General features: G+C 42.6%; 1 protein-coding gene across 1 annotated transcript; it reads left to right on the plus strand.

The window, feature by feature from the left end:
• Positions 1–283: 283 nt before the first annotated feature.
• Positions 284–14,691, plus strand: ZFAND1 (zinc finger AN1-type containing 1). The gene is made up of 8 exons (XM_075272117.1): positions 284–403; positions 1,848–1,890; positions 3,102–3,141; positions 3,695–3,822; positions 4,375–4,466; positions 5,181–5,302; positions 12,569–12,724; positions 14,507–14,691. The coding sequence occupies exons 1-8, from the start codon at positions 349–351 to the stop codon at positions 14,675–14,677; spliced, it is 807 nt and encodes a 268-aa protein (XP_075128218.1). The 5' UTR covers positions 284–348; the 3' UTR covers positions 14,678–14,691.
• Positions 14,692–22,254: the final 7,563 nt, after the last annotated feature.

The following is a 22,254-nucleotide window of genomic DNA, read 5'->3' on the forward strand; positions in this document are numbered from 1 at the left end:
AGTCTATAGTCTGTTTTAAGTTATGATATAGAAACAAAAGCAATGACTATGGAGATCTCTCAGGCTGGATTCATTGCTGCCATATACAGCAGGCTATATACTGACTGTACTGCTGCTATAACTCACTACCAGAGTCCTGCTACCACATAGATTCTCTTTACTACCGCCGTCCAGCCACTAGGGGAAGCCCTCCTCCGCCTCTGATCTCAGACTGTGTATGTGGAGCTGATAGACCTGTCCTAAGATCGCCCAATGATGACGTCATGAAGCAGCGTCTCAGACTGACAAGTGGAAAACAAGCCGGTGTGTGCTGAGCGCTGTCTACACATCCATCACACGACAGATAGCATGGCGGAGCTGGAGATCGGGCAGCACTGTGATGTGGAGCACTGCGGACAGCTGGGTAACTGATCTGAGGGGATATATATGTACTGTATATATACTATGTATACACATATGGATATCTGTATAGGGGATACATGTGTACTGTATAGCTGTCATTTATACTATATATACACACATAGATATCTGTACTAGTGATACATGTGTATTGTATAGCTGTTATAGTATATATACACAGTTATCTGTACTGCTGATACATGTGTAGTGTATAGCTGTCATGTATATTATATATACACATAGTTCTCTATACAGCAGATACTTGTGTAATATATACCTATCATATATACTATGTATACACATCTAGTTATTTGTACTGATGATACATGTGTATTGTATAGCAGCCATATATAAAATATATGCACACACATAGATGGATATCTGTACTGGTAATATATTTTTAGTGTATAGTTGCCATATATACTATTGTGTTTTTCTGAAAATAAGACAGGGTCTTATTTATTTTATCATCTTCTCAGACAAAGGGTTTGGGCTTATTTTTCAGGCACTGGAGCAGATCAGAATTGTGTATAATGGTTTGGGTTAGTAATCCGATCCCTAATTTACATTCACAATTGATGGTGCAGGGTCAGTGGAAGCTTTGGCCGCGTTCACATCTACATTAGGAGCCTCTGTCACAGAGTCCATCATAAAATTGCAGACAGAATAGTCCTGCAAAAATAACAGACATTTGGCAGACCCCAATATAGTCAATGTGGTCTCGGGGATCTGATTTTGTCTGTCAGGGCTCGTTCACATCTACGCCCGGTCTCCGTTCTGCAGGTTTCTGTTTCCTGCCCGAAACTGGGCATGAGACGGAAACCTGCAGTCATGTTTCAAACCCATTCATTTGAATGGGTTTGAAAAGTGTCCGGCCGTGAGCGCTGGTGAGCGTTTTATGCTCTCTGTGGTGAAACCGTTTTTTTTTTAACCGGACACAGAGTCGGACATGCAGTACTCTGTGTCTGATGTAAAAAAAAAAACGGTTTCGCCTCAGAGAGCATAAAATGCTCACCAGCGCTCATGGCCGGACCCGGTCCAACAGGTTTCCGTCTTCTGCATGCAAAAGACGGAAACGTCAGAACGGAGATTGAACGCTGGTGTGAAGCCAGCGTCAGTAGATGGATGTATCTCCACTCTTTAATCCGGTCTTCCCTTCCTACAACAGAACAGAAAACCAGATTATATAATGCAGATGTGAACTGAGTCTTACCTTCTGTGTGTAGTTCTACATTGTTTTCAATAAGATATCAGGCTGCAGCAGTTTAACCAATTGCAGAAGTTTGGGTTAACCCATCTACATCTGTACACCCCAAGCACAATGTGATCTGAGTCTTACAAAGTTTGATTACTTCTTATGGTAAAGTTGAAACTGTTGTCTGTTTTTATGGGAACCACAATCATTTTTGTAATTAGATATGTGACTATTTTAATTTGTTTTTTAATAGATTTCCTCCCCTTTGTGTGCGACGGCTGCTCAAGAGTGTTTTGGTGAGTGAAATTTCTGAATACAGGGTGGAAAGTGAGTCTGTTATACCAGTCAGTGTAAGGCCTCGTTCACATCAGCGTTTGTATTCCGTCCGGGGGAGTCCACATGAGGACCCCCCCCAAACAGAATATCAAACACAATTGCAAGCACTCTGCATTTAAAGCACAAGGACCCCGTAGACTATAATGGGGTCCATGTGCTTGCTGCCAGATCTCTGCAGGGAACATGCGGACAGGAAAGTACGGTTGTTCACCAACTACTTTCCTGTCTGCGTGTTTCGTGCTGGCAGAGTGTGGCAAGAACACAGACCCCATTATAGTCTATGGGGTCCGTGTGCTTTCACTGTACACCGATTGCAATTGTGTTTGGTATTCCATTCGGGGGGGGGGTGTCTCATGTGGACTCCCCCAGATGGAATACCAACGCAGATGTGAACGAAGGGTAAGGCACACGGGACCCCAATTGGAACAACTATTTCACTGTCATTTGTACTAGGTTGGATAAATCTGCTCAAGTGGTTTAGAATTTTCTACTTAGAATTTTCTACTATGCACTTGAATAGTAGCAGAGCTGTTACCATGACTGTTGGGGGGGGGGGGACATGTGCAGACATACCTTTATAACTTCAGAATTAGCATTGTGGAGAAAAAAAACTGTTCTACAATAAACTAATAAGGTCACAAATATCCCGAGGATGATCCCACATCCAGCAGTGACATCACAGGACCTTGGATCCACCAGTGAAGACCAGGGGGCAGCATTGGACAAGGTGCACTCACAAGATTTGGAGCATTTGCAGATATTGGGATCTCCCTTGGGGTGCTTGCAACCAGATAAAAGTTGTTTTCATTGTTGTCATTCCTGGCACCGCCTGTGCTAAGAACACTTATGGTAATTGTGTCAGTCTTGCCAGTCCCACCTACAACAAGTCTCATTTTACTAGGTGCAATAGGTTGGACTAGAACAGTGATGGAAAAGCAGCCGCAGGAAACCCGTAAATAGCGCATGGAGCCTAAGCAAGGAAGCCATTACTTCCCATAATCCAATAATATGTTACAGTTAAGTACCATGTGAACGACCCTACATACAGTGAAGTGCCATTGTGGTATCCCAGCTTACCCGGATCAGTCTCAGCATTTTTCCATGTTCTATTGCATTGACCCATACATTATATGAAAACCTTTTAAAATGCCATTTTTTTCCCCCCATAAAGCCTCACACATCGGAGCAGAGATTCCCATGGCTGCCCCGAGGTAAGTGAAGATTTTTTTCTTTCAATTAGAACAGCAAACTTATGGTGGGAAATGAAAAGATCTACTTGTGCTTCATTCTGGAATACCCAGCAGGGGGCAGTATTTGCATCTATAATGTAATACTATTGTTAAGCATGCAATTACTCATATTTTATTTGTTATGTTTAAGTCCTCATCTGTTCCACTATATATTCATTGTATTTGTCCCTTCCCTTTGGTGACCATTTACAACAATTATTGCCGCTTACACATATGTTGTTACCATATTCCTAAATGACAAATATACAGTGGTAATTCCCATTACTACTATAATTTTACCACTATAACTCCATTAAGTTCTTTAAGTGACTCCCCTTCCCGTGGTGTTATGTAATGTGTACCCCTCCTCATGCTGCGGGGTAGCAGCCAGTGTCTGGGATATGTTCAGGGTGATTTACAGCCGTCCGTTTACTAGCCGAGCCTCCTGGAGCACATATGGTGGTGGTTGTGAATTAGAGGCTACAGTCTGGACTGTGTAGTATGTCATTATATGTATAGCGGTGTATTTCTACAGGTGACTACAGGCAGCGGCGGTGGACAGTCTGAAGGCAGCACACAGTACCCTTGTTCTTACACAGGCTGCAGCGGGAAGGAATTGGTGGAGGTTTTATGTCCTTTCTGCAACAAACATTTCTGCTTGAGGTTTGTTTGATCATATTTATGTGACTCCGCATGACCCTTAAAGGGGTATTCCCATGACGCTTGTTCACTAACCTGCAGGCTGTTGTGCTCTCTTCACTTCCTGCTTTTCTCGGCACATAGGTGGGCGGGGTTTCACTTGCAGGGGATTGGTTGTAAATGAATTACCACAGCGTGAAGCTGATGTAGCAGAGCTGGATTTGAGTCAGTTTGCATTACATACAGAGGTAACGGACTCCCTATCTCAGCCCTTATCAGCCAAATTCAGTAAAACCGACTGATAAGAGCTCAGAAATCCCGGAGCTCTCACTGAGCTGAGAAGCTCCGCTACTTATCAGACACACACAGCTCAGAGCTGCTCCCAGCCCCTCCCTCCCCCCTGAGAGCAGGCAGTGACATCACTTGACAAGCGGCCAAACAAAGCAATTTTGATAAAGCATTGCATTTAGGAAAAGTCTTAAATCCACATAAACTAGCAGTATAGATAGGATCCTTGTGATGGGACAACCCCTTTAAAACTACATTGTTCTATATGGTGTATTCTGTCCTATCCAGGCATCGTCACCAACCAGACCATGAATGTGAGAAACTGGAGACTCCAAAGCCGCGGATGTCTGCAACCCAACAGCTGGTCAAAGAGATTGTGGGTATGTCGGAGTTCTCCTTTATTTCCAGTCATTTATATAGCGGCACCATATTCAGTGATGCTATGCATTAGGGGAATGGCGGAGGATCACCGTAATGTAGGGACAATACTACAACTCCTAGCACACACTTATCACATGTGGTTACAGGTTGGAGACCAAGATAGCTAACCAGTATTGGTACAAGGTATAGGACAGTTGTCTTAAAGGAGTTTCCCAGTTTCAAAAATTGATGGACGGTGCACAGTATAGGCATTCGGTATTAGACAGCTGGGACCCCTGCAGATCAGCTGCTGTAGCCAGTAACTAGTCTTAGTGCTGGACTGCTGAGACCAGTGATGGTGACAATGTGACGTTGCTGCTAACAAACACCAGCAGGTGGCAGCAGAGACTTAGTGCTGTGACAGCGGGGAGGGGTAAGTAATGCTATCTGTTGTTTAACCCCTCCCCTACCTTTAGTCGAGTTTTCATTGACACCGAACAGCTCCTTTAGGTTCAGTTTTGACATTTAGGTCAGGCACCCAACCTGTCAAAATTTTTAATGTATTAAGGGCAAGTGAGTTTTGATTTACATGGCTGCCAAAGATCCCATATCTGTGGGAATTCTACTTTATATGTATGTCATTTTTTATTTATTTTTTTGCTTCACCTGAAGGGTCGGAGCAGCAGATAAATTGTCAGCAACTTTTTACTATATAACACTGATGTGATTTTTAGATTCCAAAAAGTCTGCTCCTCCGAGTAAAGTGCGTAGAGGGGCAAAAAATGCCGAGACTGCAGCGAAGGTGGCATTAATGAAGCTGAAGTTACATGCGCTGGGGGATAAATCTATAACGCAGGTAAGACGCTCTCCATAGCACTGTTTTCTTTGTTTTAGCCTCTGTTCACTTTAGCATCATGGCTTCCATTTATACTACAACAGTTGGACTATAATGGAGACAGGTTGTCTCCCTCACTGTTATAAAGTGCTGGCGTATCCGGAATGGGCTCACGGGCTAATTCAGGTTTGCACACTTTATATTGGTCCAAGGGCCTCTCCAAAGGCTTCCATTAAATTTAAAGAGGACCTGGTAACATAATACAAGATTTGCTGTGTTCAAATCAACATTCGAAATCCATAGCATTGTACACAATACCTGTGCATGTACTCTTAGTGCGCCAGCAACACAATGCCCCTCATTGCAAGAAACTACACAGTGTACATAGCACCTGCCAGTCTCATCGGACTTCTGTTTCACAAGGAGCAGCCAAAAGAGGGATGTCATCCTCTGATTTGTAAAGTGCTACAGAATATGTTGGTGCTATATAAATAAAGTTTATTATTATTATTTATTTAAGACCTGCGCTGACATGTGTGATTAGTGCAAGAAAAAGAGAGCCAGCACCCATCACCACACTCCATCCTGCACCAGAATGTGTGAGACTGTGTGGCCTCCCAGTGGCTGTGCTGGGAATTGCAGGGATTTTTCTAGCATATTGCAGTAGTGTCATATTATGTTTAACCACTTCAGTACCGGGCCAATTTGTGGTCCAGGACCAGACACATTTTCGGGTTTATTTGTATGTGCAGTTTTGAGGGCTGTAACATTTTTCTCGTATGTCTCATTCAACTACCGTATTTTTCGGACTATAAGACGCACTGGACTATAAGACGCACCCAGGTTTTAGAGGAGAAAAATAGGGAAAAAAAATTTTCAGGCAAAAAATGGTAAAATATTTAATATATGGGAGTTGTAGTTTTGGAACAGCTGCAAGGCCACATTGACAGGTGACCCTGCAGCTGTACGGGGATGTATAGGGCGTTTTTTTTGTGGGGCCAGGTGTACTTTTTTAGATATACCATTTTGGGAAATGTTTATTGCTTAGATCACCTTTTATTTAATTCAGAGGCAAAACAGAGAGAAAAACCCAGCAGTTTAGCACTTTTGATTTTGACGTTCACTGTACATAAAAATATTAGTAGACAGGGAATTTTCAGACACAGGGATACCTAATGTATATGTTTCACAGTAATGTTATACTTTTATATGTATTCTAGGGAAAGGAGGTGAACTTTTATTTATTTTATTTTTTATTATATTTTTTTTAAGTGGGTTTTTTTTTTTTTTTTTTTACTATTTTAATATCCCCCGCCGAGGGGGCTTGAACCTGCAATCATTTGATTGCAACTCCCATAGACGGCAATACAAGTGTATTGCCGTCTATGGGAGATTCTATACATTACTATCGCGGAGGGTCATAGACCAGCCGCGATAGTAATATATATCTATGACAGGCCTGGGAGCCTTCATTAGGCTCCCGGCTGTCATCGGAACAGGTCGGCTCCTGCGGCCTCGCCGTGCAGGAGCCGGCCTGCATCACTAAAGGTATGGGGCCGGTGGGGGGGGGGGGCTAACTGACTGCCGGGACCTGTGGAGGAGGAGTGGGTTTGCAGCATGGCCGCGCTACTGTCACCGCTGGTTTTCTTCAGCGGCAGTAGCGCGGCAATCTGCAGGCCCCGGCAGCTACGACAGTCCCCGGCATCTGCTGTAATAGACCGGCGGATGCCGGGGAGTGTCTTAGCTGCCGGGGCCTGCAGATTGTCACGCTCCTGCCGCTGAAGAAAACCAGCGGTGGCAGTAGCGCGGCAATCTGCAGGCCCCGGCAGCTAAGACACTCCCCGGCATCCGCCGGTCTATTACAGCAGATGCCGGGGAGTGTCTTAGCTGCCGGGGCCTGCGGATTGCCGCGCTACTGCCGCTGAAGAAAACCAGCGGTGGCAGAAGCGCGGCCATGCTGCAAACCCACATTCAGACTATAAGACGCACCCTCATTTTCCTCCGAAATTTTTGGGGAAAAAAGTGCGTCTTATAGTCCGAAAAATACGGTAATTTTGGCATCTTTTTTCGGGGACACATATGGCTTTGCTTTTATGTTTTTATTTTCGAATGTGTTTTCATTTTTTTTAAATCCGGGAAAATATAAACAAAATAGGAGGGAAATTGTGCCTGGTTTCCACTTTTTTTTTTTTAATTTTTTTTTTTATTATTTAATAACACAAAGTGCTACTGAAAAACTTTATAAAATAGTTTTTCCTCTCTGTTACGGTAATTTTTATTTTGTATGGTGTCGTTGGGGGTGAGGCTATAACCTTTAATAACGGCGTTTTATTAGCGGATTATTTTATTTATTTTAATAATTTTATTTTCATTTTTTTATTAACTTTTTTATTACATTTTTTTTTCCAGATTGTGTCATAAGAGATCTTTGGGGACATCTGATCACTTTTTTTTTTGTTAGGGAGGCTGATTTCTCCTATAACTGGGGCTGGTACATTTAGCCTCAGTTGCAGGAGGAATCCAGCCTCCTGCACGCTGTATACACAGTATACAGAGCTGATCTGGGTCCTGTAGGACCTAGCAACTCTTGTAAGACACTGAGGCCGGTGGATCACGTGACCACCGGGTCAGAGAGTGGCCCCATCATGGCGGCGCCCATAGCCGTGTATACAGCGCTCATTGAGTGCTGTATACACAGCGATCGAGATAGCAGGGAAGGGAATAAACCTTCCCTGCCTTTTCTCTTGGAACTCCGGCTGAAGTTACATTCGGCTCCCAGCTTCAGCAGCTGCACGATCTCCGTGCAGCTGCTGTGTTAAGATAAGATAAGATATTCCTTTAATAGTCCCACAATAGGGAAATTTCAGTGATACAGTTTCATAGATGGTACAGTAGTATAAACAAGAGAGAAAAAACACATACAAGCTCATGGCAGATAGAGAAATACTAGGAATTATAGCAACTAAAAAAGAAAGGAACACAGACACACTGCAAGATCATTTAGTTCTCTGTGTGAAGTGATGTTAATAATACAGCCGAATGTGGTTGGAGGACATGAGGAGGGGGGTCACAGCATGTAGATATAACAGCCAGAAACGTTTTTGCAAAGGTGGGGGACATATGCAGCTATCACGATAACATGTAGCAGTTCCTTTGGTAGGTGGTGAGATCTCCTGCTCACAGCTGATAGTTTGGTATCTTGCATCAGCACTATTGTCCATTAACCACAAAATATGCCCCAAATGTCCTTCATCACAGCCCTCCTCCTCCTCCTTTCTTCTTACCACTGTGTTCTACTGCCCAGAGAGGTCTGCAGCCATCCAGGTAGACAGGGTGCTGCTCTCTTGCCAAGCTTCCATAAACACATGGGTAGGTGGGTGATGGTTCCCAGGCTGTAACAGAGTCCCACGTGTCCACAGTAATAGAAAGAAATACCAGTCAGCTGTAGGCATCTTCACACATCAGCAATAGACACCAAAAATCATCTCCTTGAAAAGAAGAAGTCCACACTTCCTTGTAGGTTTTCCTCCATGCCACATGGTGAGATATGCTGTCCATGCTTAGCTCCTGGGGGGATGGTAACAGGCACATGTGCACAGGACAGAGTCATTGTCCATGCTTTAACAATAGATACAAAAGGAACAAAATACTCCACAGGGTCTTCCATTAGATTTATAGTTGCTAATTCATAGTGCTAGTCTGCTTAGTTACCGGTTTCTTGAAGATACAGAGAAAAAGAGTGAAAAAGGAAAGATAGAGATTGCTCCCAGCTTGGAGCACTGTATCAGGCAGCCAGCCACTCAAGGGGGCAACCACTTCCTGGACGTTTATAGTCTATGGGTGGTCCGGAAGTGGTTAAGCCGTACCATTTGATTGGCAGGTTGAGCCCTGAATTTTTTTTTTTTTTTTTTTTTTGAGGGGACCACACTGCAATCAGCCTGAAATCGGAGTGAACGCTGATCGTGGGCATTAGTTCCGGGTCTGTGATGTACATTACAGTGGAGACCTGGTAACTATGATGGCTGCACAGTACTATTACGGTGGATGTCAGGCAGGGGTTAATGCCTCTTAAGATTAAAAATACTTTCCTGAAATCTGTCATTCATTTCCCTGAGAGTTAGCCGTTCATTTTTTTTTCAGTTACCAGAAAAACTAAGCATCGCGCTCAATCTTCAGGTGGTTTCTGTCTGATAACTCCCATTGAAGTGAATGGGAGGTTGAAGAATTCCACCTGGCTGGTGCAGAATTTGCAGGCTCTGTGGCAGATTCCACAGCAGAACTTATTTAAGCAGAAAATTTCAGCTTCAAATTCCTAAAGCTGAATTTTTCAGCTTGCACAAATTTCGCTGTGTGAGCAAACCCTTACACTAAAGGAAAGGTAGGCAACCTGTGGCACTAGAGCTGTTGTAAAACTACAACTCCCAGCATGCATACTTGTTCTGCTGTTCTTGGAACGCCCATGAAAATGAATAGAACATGTTGGGAGCTGTAGTTTCACAGTAGCTGGAGTCTTGATGGTTGCTGACCCCTGGACTAGCCCATCTTAAACCGCGCCAGATTTATCAAAGTGTCTGATGTGATTTTAGACTCTCTAAGGCAGGGGTGCCCAATACGTCGATCGCGATCTACCGGTCGATCGCAATGGACGTATGGGTTGATCGCGGGATGCAGCCAGGGATCCCCGGTGTGTGCTTGTTCACAGTGCAGGCTGAGAGTCGACTCTCAGCCTGCGCTGTGAACAAGCACTCCGGACACTTGCAGGCCAAGCAGCAGCAGCTCCGGGGGATGACGCGCTCCCCACTCTTAGGGATGAAGGGGGCCGGGGTGCTGCTTCTTCACAGTGCAGGCTGAGAGTCATCTACGGACACTGGCAGGCACGGCTGCCGCAGCCCCAGCCTGCCAGTGTCCGGAGATAACTCTCAGCCTGCGCTGTGAACAAGCAGAAACCGGGTGTCCCTGGGCGGCCACAGAAAGCTGCTGTCTCCTGCTCTCCCGCTCTGCCCGGCCCCGCCCACAGACACGCCCCGCCCACAAGAAGTGGGTAGTAGATTTTTGGACTTGGTCATGTTATAAAGTAGCTCACATGCTGAAAAAGTGTGAGCACCCCTGCTCTAAGGTAACTTCACACCTATTCTGGCTTGGTTTACACCATAATCATGCACCAAATCTTGGCAAATCTTTGGATGCACAGTGCTGCCATTGAAGCCATGCATCTTTCCATTTATGTCCATGTTATGTGCAAATATTACATGTGTTGGGGAAACAATGTGGCTTAGTGGTTAGCGCTGCAGCTTTGCAGTGCTGGAGTCCTGTGTTCAAATCCCGCCAGGAACAACATCTGCCAGGAGTTTGTATGTTCTACCTGTGTTTCTGTGGATTTCTCCCATTCTACAAAGACATACTGATAGGAAGAAAAAAAATGTACATTGTGATCCCTATATGGAGCTCACAATTTACATTATAAAAAAAAAAAAAAAAAATGTGTTGAAAAGTGATTAATAAATTTGGTGCCGGGTGACCCTGTTGTAAATGTATTGCCACAACATACATGTAAATTACTAAGACAAAATTCTCTATTTAGACATTCATTCAGACAGTAAGCTCTTGCAGCAGTTGTTGATTTATGACACATTCATTCTCCCTCTTTGTCCCCTGCACCTGATATCATGTAGACTATGTGCTGTGTGTGGTATGTATACAATGGCTCTTATCTTGATAGAAATTATTACATATTCCAGTCTGTGGAGAGACCGGATGTCGCGTCTCTTGTTACTCATTGTATTTGCCCTGGAGCAGAAGATAACTATCAGCCTTACTATACAATGTGCACCCCGGACATACCTCACATAAGTGGCCATAGTCCTCTTACATTTTTACAATTTTCAGTATCGTGAGAAACGATTACAGATTAAGGATGACTTGTCTTACCAGGGTAAGTTCACATGGTGGTAAGTTCTGCACATTCCCATGTCAGAGCCTTCACTCACTCTTCAGGCGTAAATGTATTGGCCTAATGGAGTGTCTTACACCCTGGATTCTGCTGGTGAGTCGGCCATGGAATCTGCGGCAAGATCGAGCCGGACACTTATTTTTTCCGTGTCCTGTTTTGAATACAATGGGAGGCAGATTCAGGACGGAGTGAGACCGAATCCACCAAATCACCGCTAAATTACTCCATGTGAACAAGCCCTTGGAATGGTCATTTTGTTCTACCCTAAAATATTCTCTGAACAATTCATAAATTTTATTATTGATAAATAAAAATACACATTTTAGTTTCCAGATTGCTGAGTGTAATGTTTTTGGCTTTTCTAATGTATGAGACCTGCCTGTGACAGCGGAGGATTCACCAGGTTCTTGACAAGGCGCAGGCCCTTTCTCTTAAGAAATTTACACCTGCTCATAACCGGCGTAGATTTTTATGGTCATAAAACCATAAAAATGTCCCTTTGGAAAGATAATGTCGCTCATTTATAGTGAATCTGCCCCAGTGATGAAGGCTTAGGTCACACAGCGCTTTTCATGAATAACTGCATTTTTTACTTGCCATAGTAAGTAGCATATTTTACTAGGCAATTCAGCTGTTACACGTGTTTACTATGCATGTGAGCTGTAAGTCGGTGTTAAAGCTGTATTGTATGTTGTGCTTGAAATAAAAACCGTAGGCAGTACTCAAAGTACAGTGTAAACATAACCTTACAGTCTTAGACTTGTAGATACTACCGTAGTTATATTGGATTGCAACACATCACACCTAGGATTCCTAGGCGTTATAGGGCAGTGGTCCCCAACCCTTTTTCCATCACGGACCAGTTTCAGCAAGACAATTTTTCTATGGCCTGGTGGGGGTGGGAAGGGATGGGGATGGGTAGTGGTGTGGTTGGGGGCGGTGGTTAAGCATGGGGGTTGATGGTGAGTTAGTCACCTGGAGTATTTTCTGACTCCAGTGGGAAGTCTTGGGACAGCAGTAATGCCACTGGCACCCCGCATCATTACAGCGCCATACTATTACAGCACTGAACATTAACTATACACTCAGTGTGACATAATAGTATGGCGCAGAGCGGGAAGAGGTTAAGAATCTCTGGACAAGATTTAATAATACACATTGAGGATTTGTACTTCGTGCCACATACTTGCAGCAGGAGCCAAGCTTTGTATACCAAGTATATCTCTTTAAATATGTAAATGAATAGTATTTTGGCTCGGTTATTTATGGTCGGGGCTCATGTCCCCTGTAACCAGTTTTGCTTGCCATATAATCTCCTATTTTTTTGTACATTGCAGTCGGAAAGGATCTACTTTCAAGTGTACTTGCCCAAGGGTGAAAAGGACAAAAGCAAACCCATGTTCTTCTGTAAGAAGTGGAGTATTGGGAAAGCTGTGGACTATGCAGCTTCTATATCAAGCCTGAAAAATGACAATAACAAAGCTTCGGCTAAGGTAGATGTCATGTTACTGTGTATTGTCTGTCCTGTGTTAGATAAAGGAGCGCAAAACCCAGAATCCAAGTAATACAACTAATAGGGGATGCGAGGAGTCTTATAGGGAATTATCTGCTGATTTTTCTGGCTCTTCTTTTCTCTTATATCAGAATTACAGAGCATGAAAAATACATTAGAAAAGCAATATATTCTCCTCTATGGCAGCAACCATGTCCTGTCCCTCCTCACCCTCCAAGGCTAGTTCACATAAGACAGAAGTTTAGGAGAAGAGGACAGAGGTTAAGCTTCACACAGTACATTGAGTGTAAGGCCTGGATCACATCTGCATTCGGTATTCAGTTCGGGAAGTCCGCTTGTGGATCCCCTGTATGGAATACTAAACGCATTAAAAAGCAATGAGCAGCGAAAGCACATGGACCCCATAGACTGTAATGGGGTCTGTGTGTTTTCCTTGTGGTGTCCGCACCAATCATGCGGAGAGAAAAGGACTTCTTACAGCACTTTCCCCAATGCATGATTCACGTGGAAAACACACGGACCCCATTATAGTCTATGGCAGGGGTGCTCAAACTTTTTAAACAGTGGGCCGGAGGCCGAGCAGGTCGCACAGACATCGGGAGCGGTGCCCTCCAATAGGTAAAGTGAAGTGCGCTCCATGGCCTGGCCCGAGCTCCCCAGGTGCTTCATTATAAATGCACGCCTGCCGACGTTGTCGGCGGGGCCAGTCAGAAGTGCTTGGCGGGCCGCATGTGGCCCACGGGCCGCAGTTTGAGGACCCCTGGTCTATGGGGTCCATGTGCTTTCATTGCTTTTTAATGCGTTCAGGATTCCATTCAGGGGGTCCCCAAGTGGACTCCCCAAACGCAATACTGAACGCAGATGTCAACCAGGCCTTAGACAAAAGAGAAACAACGCCAAGCGCCACTTAGCATGATATTGTTAGTACGACACAGTGATGGATAGTAGATAATAAAATATAGTGGAAAGGATGAGGATACACATCCTACATGTATGTCATTACATAGACAGTGAATGAGGTGAATCTGCAATATACAGGTATAGAGTTAGACACAAGGACATATAATCACTTTGCTGCCAGTGTTATGGTTTGTCGCTCACCTGGATTAGTTGTGATAAGTCACAGCTACTTCCCACGCGTATCAATCCAATATGTGGAAGCTGCAGGATGTCTCGGCGTCAGGACGAAAAAAAAGAAATCCAGGCAATGTAGATAACCATTGGAGTCATGGAGTGAAGAATTTCCAGCACTTTCCAGAGGCAAAGTCTTTGTTTTAAGCTCAAAACACACAACGCGTTTCGGAGATGTATTATCTCCTTTATGAATTGTAGATGAGACAGATCATAACAACATACAAAACACTGCTATATAAAAGCTACAATGGCTTTTGCTTACCCACAGGGGGAGGAACCCACTTGGGTGATGTTATAATGTTATTATCATATCATATTAATGACCATACACTTATATAACGGTTACAACGTACTTACATAATTACTCACATAATTGAGGAAGTGAGTACAACGCATTGAACCAGCCTTGTACTCACTTCCTCAATTATGTAAGTGGAAATAAATTCAGTGAAGACATTGTTGTCGCCTAGAACATCTGGTTTCTTCCTGTTGTCAGTGAATGGAAACAGCCATGTTTATATCCAGAAGCTGAAGTACAATGTTTCCATTCACTGACATGTAAATGCCAAAGACGGTAAACTACATGAGTACATATATATATTCCATAGTGTCCTTACTTGTCTTACAGAAGCTGAGAGTGTGCCATGCGGAGACAGGAGCCACGCTACCCATGGACAGCTCTATAGATATATGGCTTACCAGTCCGGAGAATCCTTTGTATAATGGTGGAAATATTATCATTGAGTATTTGGAGAATGAGTGCAATGCAATTGAAAATACCAGTTTGTATTTATCATAGATGCATTTTATAAATGTCTGTGTTCAGTATAATAAATATCTTCTTGTTTTTTTTATCATGTTCCTTTCATATAATATAAGATTTACATTGTTGTGCAAAATTTTTAGGGAGGTTGGGGGGGGATTCTGCAAAAATAGTGTTAATAGTTTGTCAATTAACAAAATGAAGTGATTGAAGAAAAGAGAAATGTAAATCCCATCAATATTTGGTGTGACCTTTGCCTTCCTTTAGTTCTTCTCGGTACTTGCAGAAAGGTTTTGAAGGAACTCGGCAGGGAGGTTGTCCCCACCATCTTGGAGAACTAAGCACAGGTCTGTGGATGTAGGCTTGTTTCAATCCTTCTGTCTCTTTATGTAATCCAAGACAGACTGGATAATGTTGAAATCATTGCTTTGTGGAGGCCATATCATATCAGGACTCCTCCTCCAAAGGGCAAAGGTCACACCAAATATTGATGGGATTTAGAATTCTCTTTTCTTACTTTTGTTAAGTGATAAAAATAAACTATTAACACTTCTATTTCAGAAAGAATTCTTCCTTTTATTTTTTTTTCGCACCCAAATAAATTTCACTGGAGCGTTGACTCTATCTATAGGATAAAATTTATATGTTCTGTTATTCTAATCTACTGCAATTCTAATCTGAAATCAAAAAACACTTACACATGGATGGATGAATGATATATATAGCTGAATAACAGTAGCCTCACTCCTCAAACAAGCACCAGTAGGAGAAAATAGGTGAAAGTGGCTGTAATAATACACAGTAGTATATCAGTTCAGAAAACGCAGCTTTTTTGCCACAGTGGAAACGCTGCAGCAAAGAAACGCAGCTTTATACAATACCAGCAAAGTGGATGGGATTAGCCAGAACACATTGCAGAAAGAAAATCTGCAGCGGGAAAGCTGCATTTAAAAAAAAAAAGTTCATGTTTTTGTAAATCACAGCTTGTCGATTATACCTGCTGAAACGCTGGCGTTTTCTGTATAGGTGTAATAGAGGCAGAAAGTCTGCAGAGGAAAACTGTGAAATCGCAATGATAAATTTTTTTCTGTGTTTCGTTATGAGGCCTCAGCCTTATGAACATTTTTAATCCTCGCCTCCAATAACTTTAACATGAAGTGACATCCAACCAAAAAAGGAACTATTCCTTAAAGAGGACCTTTCATGGTTTGGGGCACAGGCAGTTCTATATACTACTGGAAAGCCGACAGTGCGCTGAATTCAGTGCACTGTCGGCTTTCCCGCAGTATATAGAACTGCCTGTGCCCCAAACCATGAAAGGTCCTCTTTAAGGAATCACAGAAGAAATAATAATACATAATATATGTACAGATCACCTCAATGCATGTTTCACATTAGCTTCGCAGGCGGTATATTTAGATGGCCAACATTCATGGATTGTGTATGGTTTTTAAGTGTCTTCTTTACCATGGTAAGTCCTTCTGGCCTCCTTATACCAAGGAAAGTTTATTTACATAGTTCAATAGACGTTTTTTGTTTGTTTTTTAATGTAGATTGGGAGCCCCATATAGGGATCACAATGTAGATTTTTTTTTTCCTATCAGTACGTCTTTGTAGAATGGGAGGAAATCCATGCAAACACAGGGAGAACATACAAACTCCTTGCAGATGTTGTTCCTGGCGGTATTTGGACCCAGGACTCCAGCGCTGCAAGGCTGCAGTGCTAACCACTGAGCCACCGTGTTGCCCTAGTTCAATAGACATTTAACCCTTTAGAAACCAAAGAATGCATTTCAAGCCTCACCACCTGTAAAATGTTGCATTATGGTAAATGATCATTGTTCAATGTTGGCTTTTCCTCCTTCATTGATACTTCCTTGCTTTGTGTACCAGTCTTACCCTCATGTATAGTTCTTTTACAGATCGCCATAGATCTAGAATGATGCAATCCTACTAAATTATCTTCATGATTGTTATTAATTCATATCTCTTACCTGGGACAAACATTAGGAACAAACTCCTATACATGGTTGTACCCAATAATAGAGCCTGTACCCAATAATAAAGCCTATAGGCTGGCTTTACTCCTGCGTCACAGACTCCATTGTTTTTCACAGGAAAATCGAGCTGCGACATGGACACCATCGTGTGTGTGACATATCCAGCTTATCAGACAGAGCATTAACAGCATATAATGTATAAGCATTTAGAATGAATTGACCTACATGATATTCCATTCCCTTAGAAGTACATTAAATTGTATATCATTTTACTGAATAATTCTGATAATCGGTTCAGATTCCTACACCGCGCACATGTCAAGAAAACCAGACAAAAGTCCAAAGAAAGTGTCACAGAATGACTACATTATGAACCATTACCGGCAGTGTCAAAACCCTGCTGTACAACATCATTTACCTAATAAATCAATGGTTTGGGTACAAGTGATATTTCTGAATAGCAAACAACTTGTAAATGTAGAGGAAAAATCCAGGGCAAATAATACAGACATTCTATTGACTGATGGGCTGGTTCAGTATAATAGCAGTGAGGAGTTACATTGTGAAGCCGTTCAGTCTGTGCAATAACAGGGATCACTTTTGGCCCATATTTAAGGTAGAAGGTAGTAAATGTCGCACAGTTTGATTATAGAGCATTATAGTTCATTTCTTTCAGAAAGAATGGGCAAATGGTTTGATCCAAAAATTGATCTGATGAAAAATTTATTTTTATTAAAAAGTTGATTGGAGAAAGAAAAACATACAAAGTAGTGCCGGAAATTGTAGGCTGCTCAGCTAAAATGACTTCAAATGCCTTGAAGTGGAAACCAAACCTGAAAGATAAGGAAGGAAGCGGAGAACTACTGTTCAAATGATCATCTCGAGAAAGATCAAAGAAGACCCGAAGTTACCAGTGAGTACTGCGAAAATCAGAAGAAGACCTGAAGTTACCAGTGAGTACTACTACAAGAAGAAGATCTGAAGTTTCCAGTGAGTACTGCTACAAGAAGAAGAAGATCTGAAGTTACCAGTGAGTACTGTTACAAGAAAAAGATCTGAAGTTACCAGTGAGTACTGCTACAAGAAGAAGAAGATCTGAGGTTACCAGTGAGTACTGCTACAAGAAGAAGAAGATCTGAAGTTACCAGTGAGTACTACTACAAGAACATCTGAAGTTACCAGTGAGTACTACTACAAGAACATCTGAAGTTACCAGTGAGTACTGCTACAAGAAGAAGAAGATCTGAGGTTACCAGTGAGTACTGCTACAAGAAGAAGAAGATCTGAAGTTACCAGTGAGTACTACTACAAGAAGAAGATCTGAAGTTACCAGTGAGTACTACTACAAGAAGAAGATCTGAAGTTACCAGTGAGTACTACTACAAGAAGAAGATCTGAAGTTACCAGTGAGTACTACTACAAGAAGAAGATCTGAAGTTACCAGTGAGTGCTGCTACAAGAAGAAGATCTGAGGTTACCAGTGAGTACTGCTACAAGAAGAAGAAGATCTGAAGTTACCAGTGAGTACTGCTACAAGAAGAAGAAGATCTGAGGTTACCAGTGAGTACTGCTACAAGAAGAAGAAGATCTGAAGTTACCAGTGAGTACTACTACAAGAACATCTGAAGTTACCAGTGAGTACTACTACAAGAACATCTGAAGTTACCAGTGAGTACTGCTACAAGAAGAAGAAGATCTGAGGTTACCAGTGAGTACTGCTACAAGAAGAAGAAGATCTGAAGTTACCAGTGAGTACTACTACAAGAAGAAGATCTGAAGTTACCAGTGAGTACTACTACAAGAAGAAGATCTGAAGTTACCAGTGAGTGCTGCTACAAGAAGAAGAAGATCTGAGGTTACCAGTGAGTACTGCTACAAGAAGAAGAAGATCTGAAGTTACCAGTGAGTACTACTACAAGAAGAAGAAGATCTGAGGTTACCAGTGAGTACTGCTACAAGAAGAAGAAGATCTGAAGTTACCAGTGAGTACTACTACAAGAAGAAGATCTGAAGTTACCAGTGAGTACTACTACAAGAAGAAGATCTGAAGTTACCAGTGAGTGCTGCTACAAGAAGAAGATCTGAGGTTACCAGTGAGTACTGCTACAAGAAGAAGAAGATCTGAAGTTACCAGTGAGTACTACTACAACCAGAAGATCTGAAGTTACCAGTGAGTACTACTACAACCAGAAGATCTGAAGTTACCAGTGAGTACTGCTACAAGATGATCTGAAATTACCAGTACTTGGTTTGCGTAACCCACATGTATTAGTAAGCCATGGGCACCCATGACCCTGTCCTCAGTTCCGTTTGCATGCACTTTGACTACTTTTGATACTAACCTCTGAATATTCGGAACACTCCACAAGACCCGTCATTTTGGAGAGGTTCTGACCTAGTCATCTAGTCACCCATCACAATTTTCTCCTGTTAAACTCATTCAGATCTTGCATCAACATAAGAACTGCCCATTCACATGCTGCCTATTATATTCTATAGGTCCCCTTAGCACACGATATACAGTAGCACATACAGGAATGTGAATTATATCATATTAACATTTAAAACTTGTCCATATTTTTTCCTACAAACAGTACAATTTATTTGTGAAGGGGAAAAAATGTTCCCTGTGTGAAAATCAAGTCCAGGCTTTAATATGTTATGAAAGGAATGTATGCATGTAACAGCCTGATCCCATTAAAAGTGACACAAACTTAGAGGGTCAAATACATTAATTTAGTTACAGTATTATTAAAGGGGAAATAAAATTTGCTTAATTTCAATATGGCGTCCGGAGCACTCACCAGGCAGTAGAAAGCTTTCTTTTCCTTCCACCAAGGTTGTTGACCGAAACGTCTGGGATAATCTACAACACTATATATAGTCACTGCCTGGAAAATTGATCACTGTTGTTATTCTCCATAAAGAACTTGTTTGCCGTCACAAGTCTTACAATAGTATTAGGATGAACGGGCGGGATATTAGATAGAGGTGAGTAATGTTAGGTTATGTTGGGGCCCCAATGTGTAGGTATTTTCAGTGTATAAGAAACGCATGGTGCTCGGTTTTTCTATAATTCAGTTTAAAGGTTTTTTGGGGGGACTTATTAAATATGACCTATCCCATATCCATTACATTTGTGTAGTGACTGCGCTTGGTATCCCAGTTCAGCCCCCTTGAATGGGATTGAGCTGCTGTCAGGCCATGTGCACAATGAGCTTGTGAAGCTCAGGGAGTGTCACCGCCACTTCAGACAGCTGATCCACAGGGGAGCCGGGTGTTGGACCTCCACAGATCTTTAATGACCTATCTTGTATAAGTACATATGGACTTGACCTCTATAGGAGGAAGTGACCTGCAGCATTTTAATCGCTTTTTATGAAATGGTCCATAGTTACCTACAGTTCTGGTTTTGCATAGATAATCCCACAAACCAGCAGATTCTTAATTAAACGGTCTCTAACTTAGTCTCATTTACTAGAGCATGTGATTCTGGACCAAAATATAATTTTATTTAAAAAAAAAAGTTTTCTGCTTTCTGTCGGAAAACCTTTCTAAAGTCTCTGCTACTAGGTGTCTTCCTTTTAGCTTATTTCCTATTTAATCCCTGTTACTAGGGAAGTCCTGTCCATTGATACCATTAAAAAAGGCAAAGATGTTTCACAATGAGTGGAGAGTGAGGCCCTGTTCTGCCTTAATAAGTGAATAGAGGGGGAGGGGTTGATTCTCCTCACAGCCTCCACACACACATCTGGAAACTGCGCTGAACAATCTGTACTTCTCACAACTTTCAATGTAAGAAAAGTTTACTTTGTGTGCTTAAATCTACTTCTGGCTGCTTGTGTTATTGCTAATGTGATGTTAGTCACAGTCAGCAGGCAGTGTTCTTGACTTTGCTCATAATTTGCTCTTTTCCTGTGTCAGCGTTCTTTTTAGCTGCATTATGCCTGCATATACAGGGATACCTAATGTGTATGTTTCACAGTAATGTTATACTTTTATATGTATTCTAGGGAAAGGAGGTGAACTTTTATTTATTTTATTTTTTATTATATTTTTTTTGTGTTTTTTTTTTGTTTGTTTTTTTACTATTTTAATATCCCCTGCCTAGGGGGCTTGAACCTGCAATCATTTGATTGCAAGTCCCATAGACGGCAATACAAGTGTATTGCCGTCTATGGGAGATTCTATACATTACTATCGCGGAGGGTCATAGACCAGCCGCGATAGTAATATATATCTATGACAAGCCTCGGAGCCTTCATTAGGCTCCCGGGTGTCATCGGAACAGGTCGGCTCCTGCGGCCTCGCCGTGCAGGAGCCGGCCTGCATCACTAAAGGTATGGGGCCGGTGGGGGGGCTAACTGACTGCCGGGACCTGTGGAGGAGGAGTGGATTTGCAGCATGGCCGCTACTGCCGCTGAAGAAAACCAGCGGTGGCAGTAGCGCGGCAATCTGCAGGCCCCGGCAGCTAAGACAGTCCCCGGCATCTGCTGTAATAGACCGGCGGATGCCGGGGAGTGTCTTAGCTGCTGGGGCCTGCAGTATAGTCACGCTCCTGCCGCTGAAGAAAACCAGCGGTGGCAGTAGCGCGGCAATCTGCAGGCCCCGGCAGCTAAGACACTCCCCGGCATCCGCCGGTCTATTACAGCAGATGCCGGGGACTGTCTTAGCTGCCGGGGCCTGCAGATTGCCGCGCTACTGCCGCTGAAGAAAACCAGTGGTGGCAGTAGCGCGGCCATGCTGCAAACCCACATTCAGACTATAAGACGCACCCTCATTTTCCTCCGAAATTTTGGGGAAAAAAAGTGTGTCTTATAGTCCGAAAAATACGGTATTTGCAATTCAGTATTCCTGGATTTCCTATATTATGGTTATTTGGGCTATTCTAAGGTATTTGCTATTTTACAGTTACTCCTGGCAGAGTTACACATACATAATCCAGTAGTGGTAATAATATGGGATGGTGGCACATTGCTTCTTACTGCCTACAGCCTCAGAGACAAAGATAAAATGTGCTGCAGCTATAATGGGACTATTAGATAGAACACCATGTATGAAGATTTATACAGTCATAGAACTGACTTTCCCCATAGGACCCTGATTTTTGAACATTTCATGAACACTCATGTACCCTTTAAGGAAAAAGCAGAGCGTCATTTAAAACTAGATTACACTTTTAAGCTATTCCTATAGATTTTCTTTATCTTGGTTGCGTTAGTTACATACACAGTTATTACAAGTCTTCTATTAAAGTGACATTTACTACGACCACTCCCTGGTATTGGCTATTAATATGTGTTTGCCTTTTCTAGTTTACCTTACAAGGAATCCATTATAGGGTCATGACGTCCGCACAACTACTGATATATGTTGACTAGGTAAAATGCTGGAGAGTCTGGAAGGTGATCTGGGTGGGGACCAACAGAGAAACAACCCAACAACCCTATTAGTAAGTTTCTGCTCCCTCTTGTCCATGTTTTCACAAGCCTTCCCTTAAGAGAACAATCTAAATTCCTTAAGGCTGTAGATAAAAAAAGGTATTTACTGCGTGAAGTTTCTGGTGTAAAGGGAAGGGGCTGTATCAACAGAACGTCACCACTGGTTCAACCA

This window comes from Leptodactylus fuscus, chromosome 4 (assembly GCF_031893055.1).
Source record: "Leptodactylus fuscus isolate aLepFus1 chromosome 4, aLepFus1.hap2, whole genome shotgun sequence".
Classification (NCBI taxonomy): Eukaryota; Metazoa; Chordata; class Amphibia; order Anura; family Leptodactylidae; genus Leptodactylus; species Leptodactylus fuscus.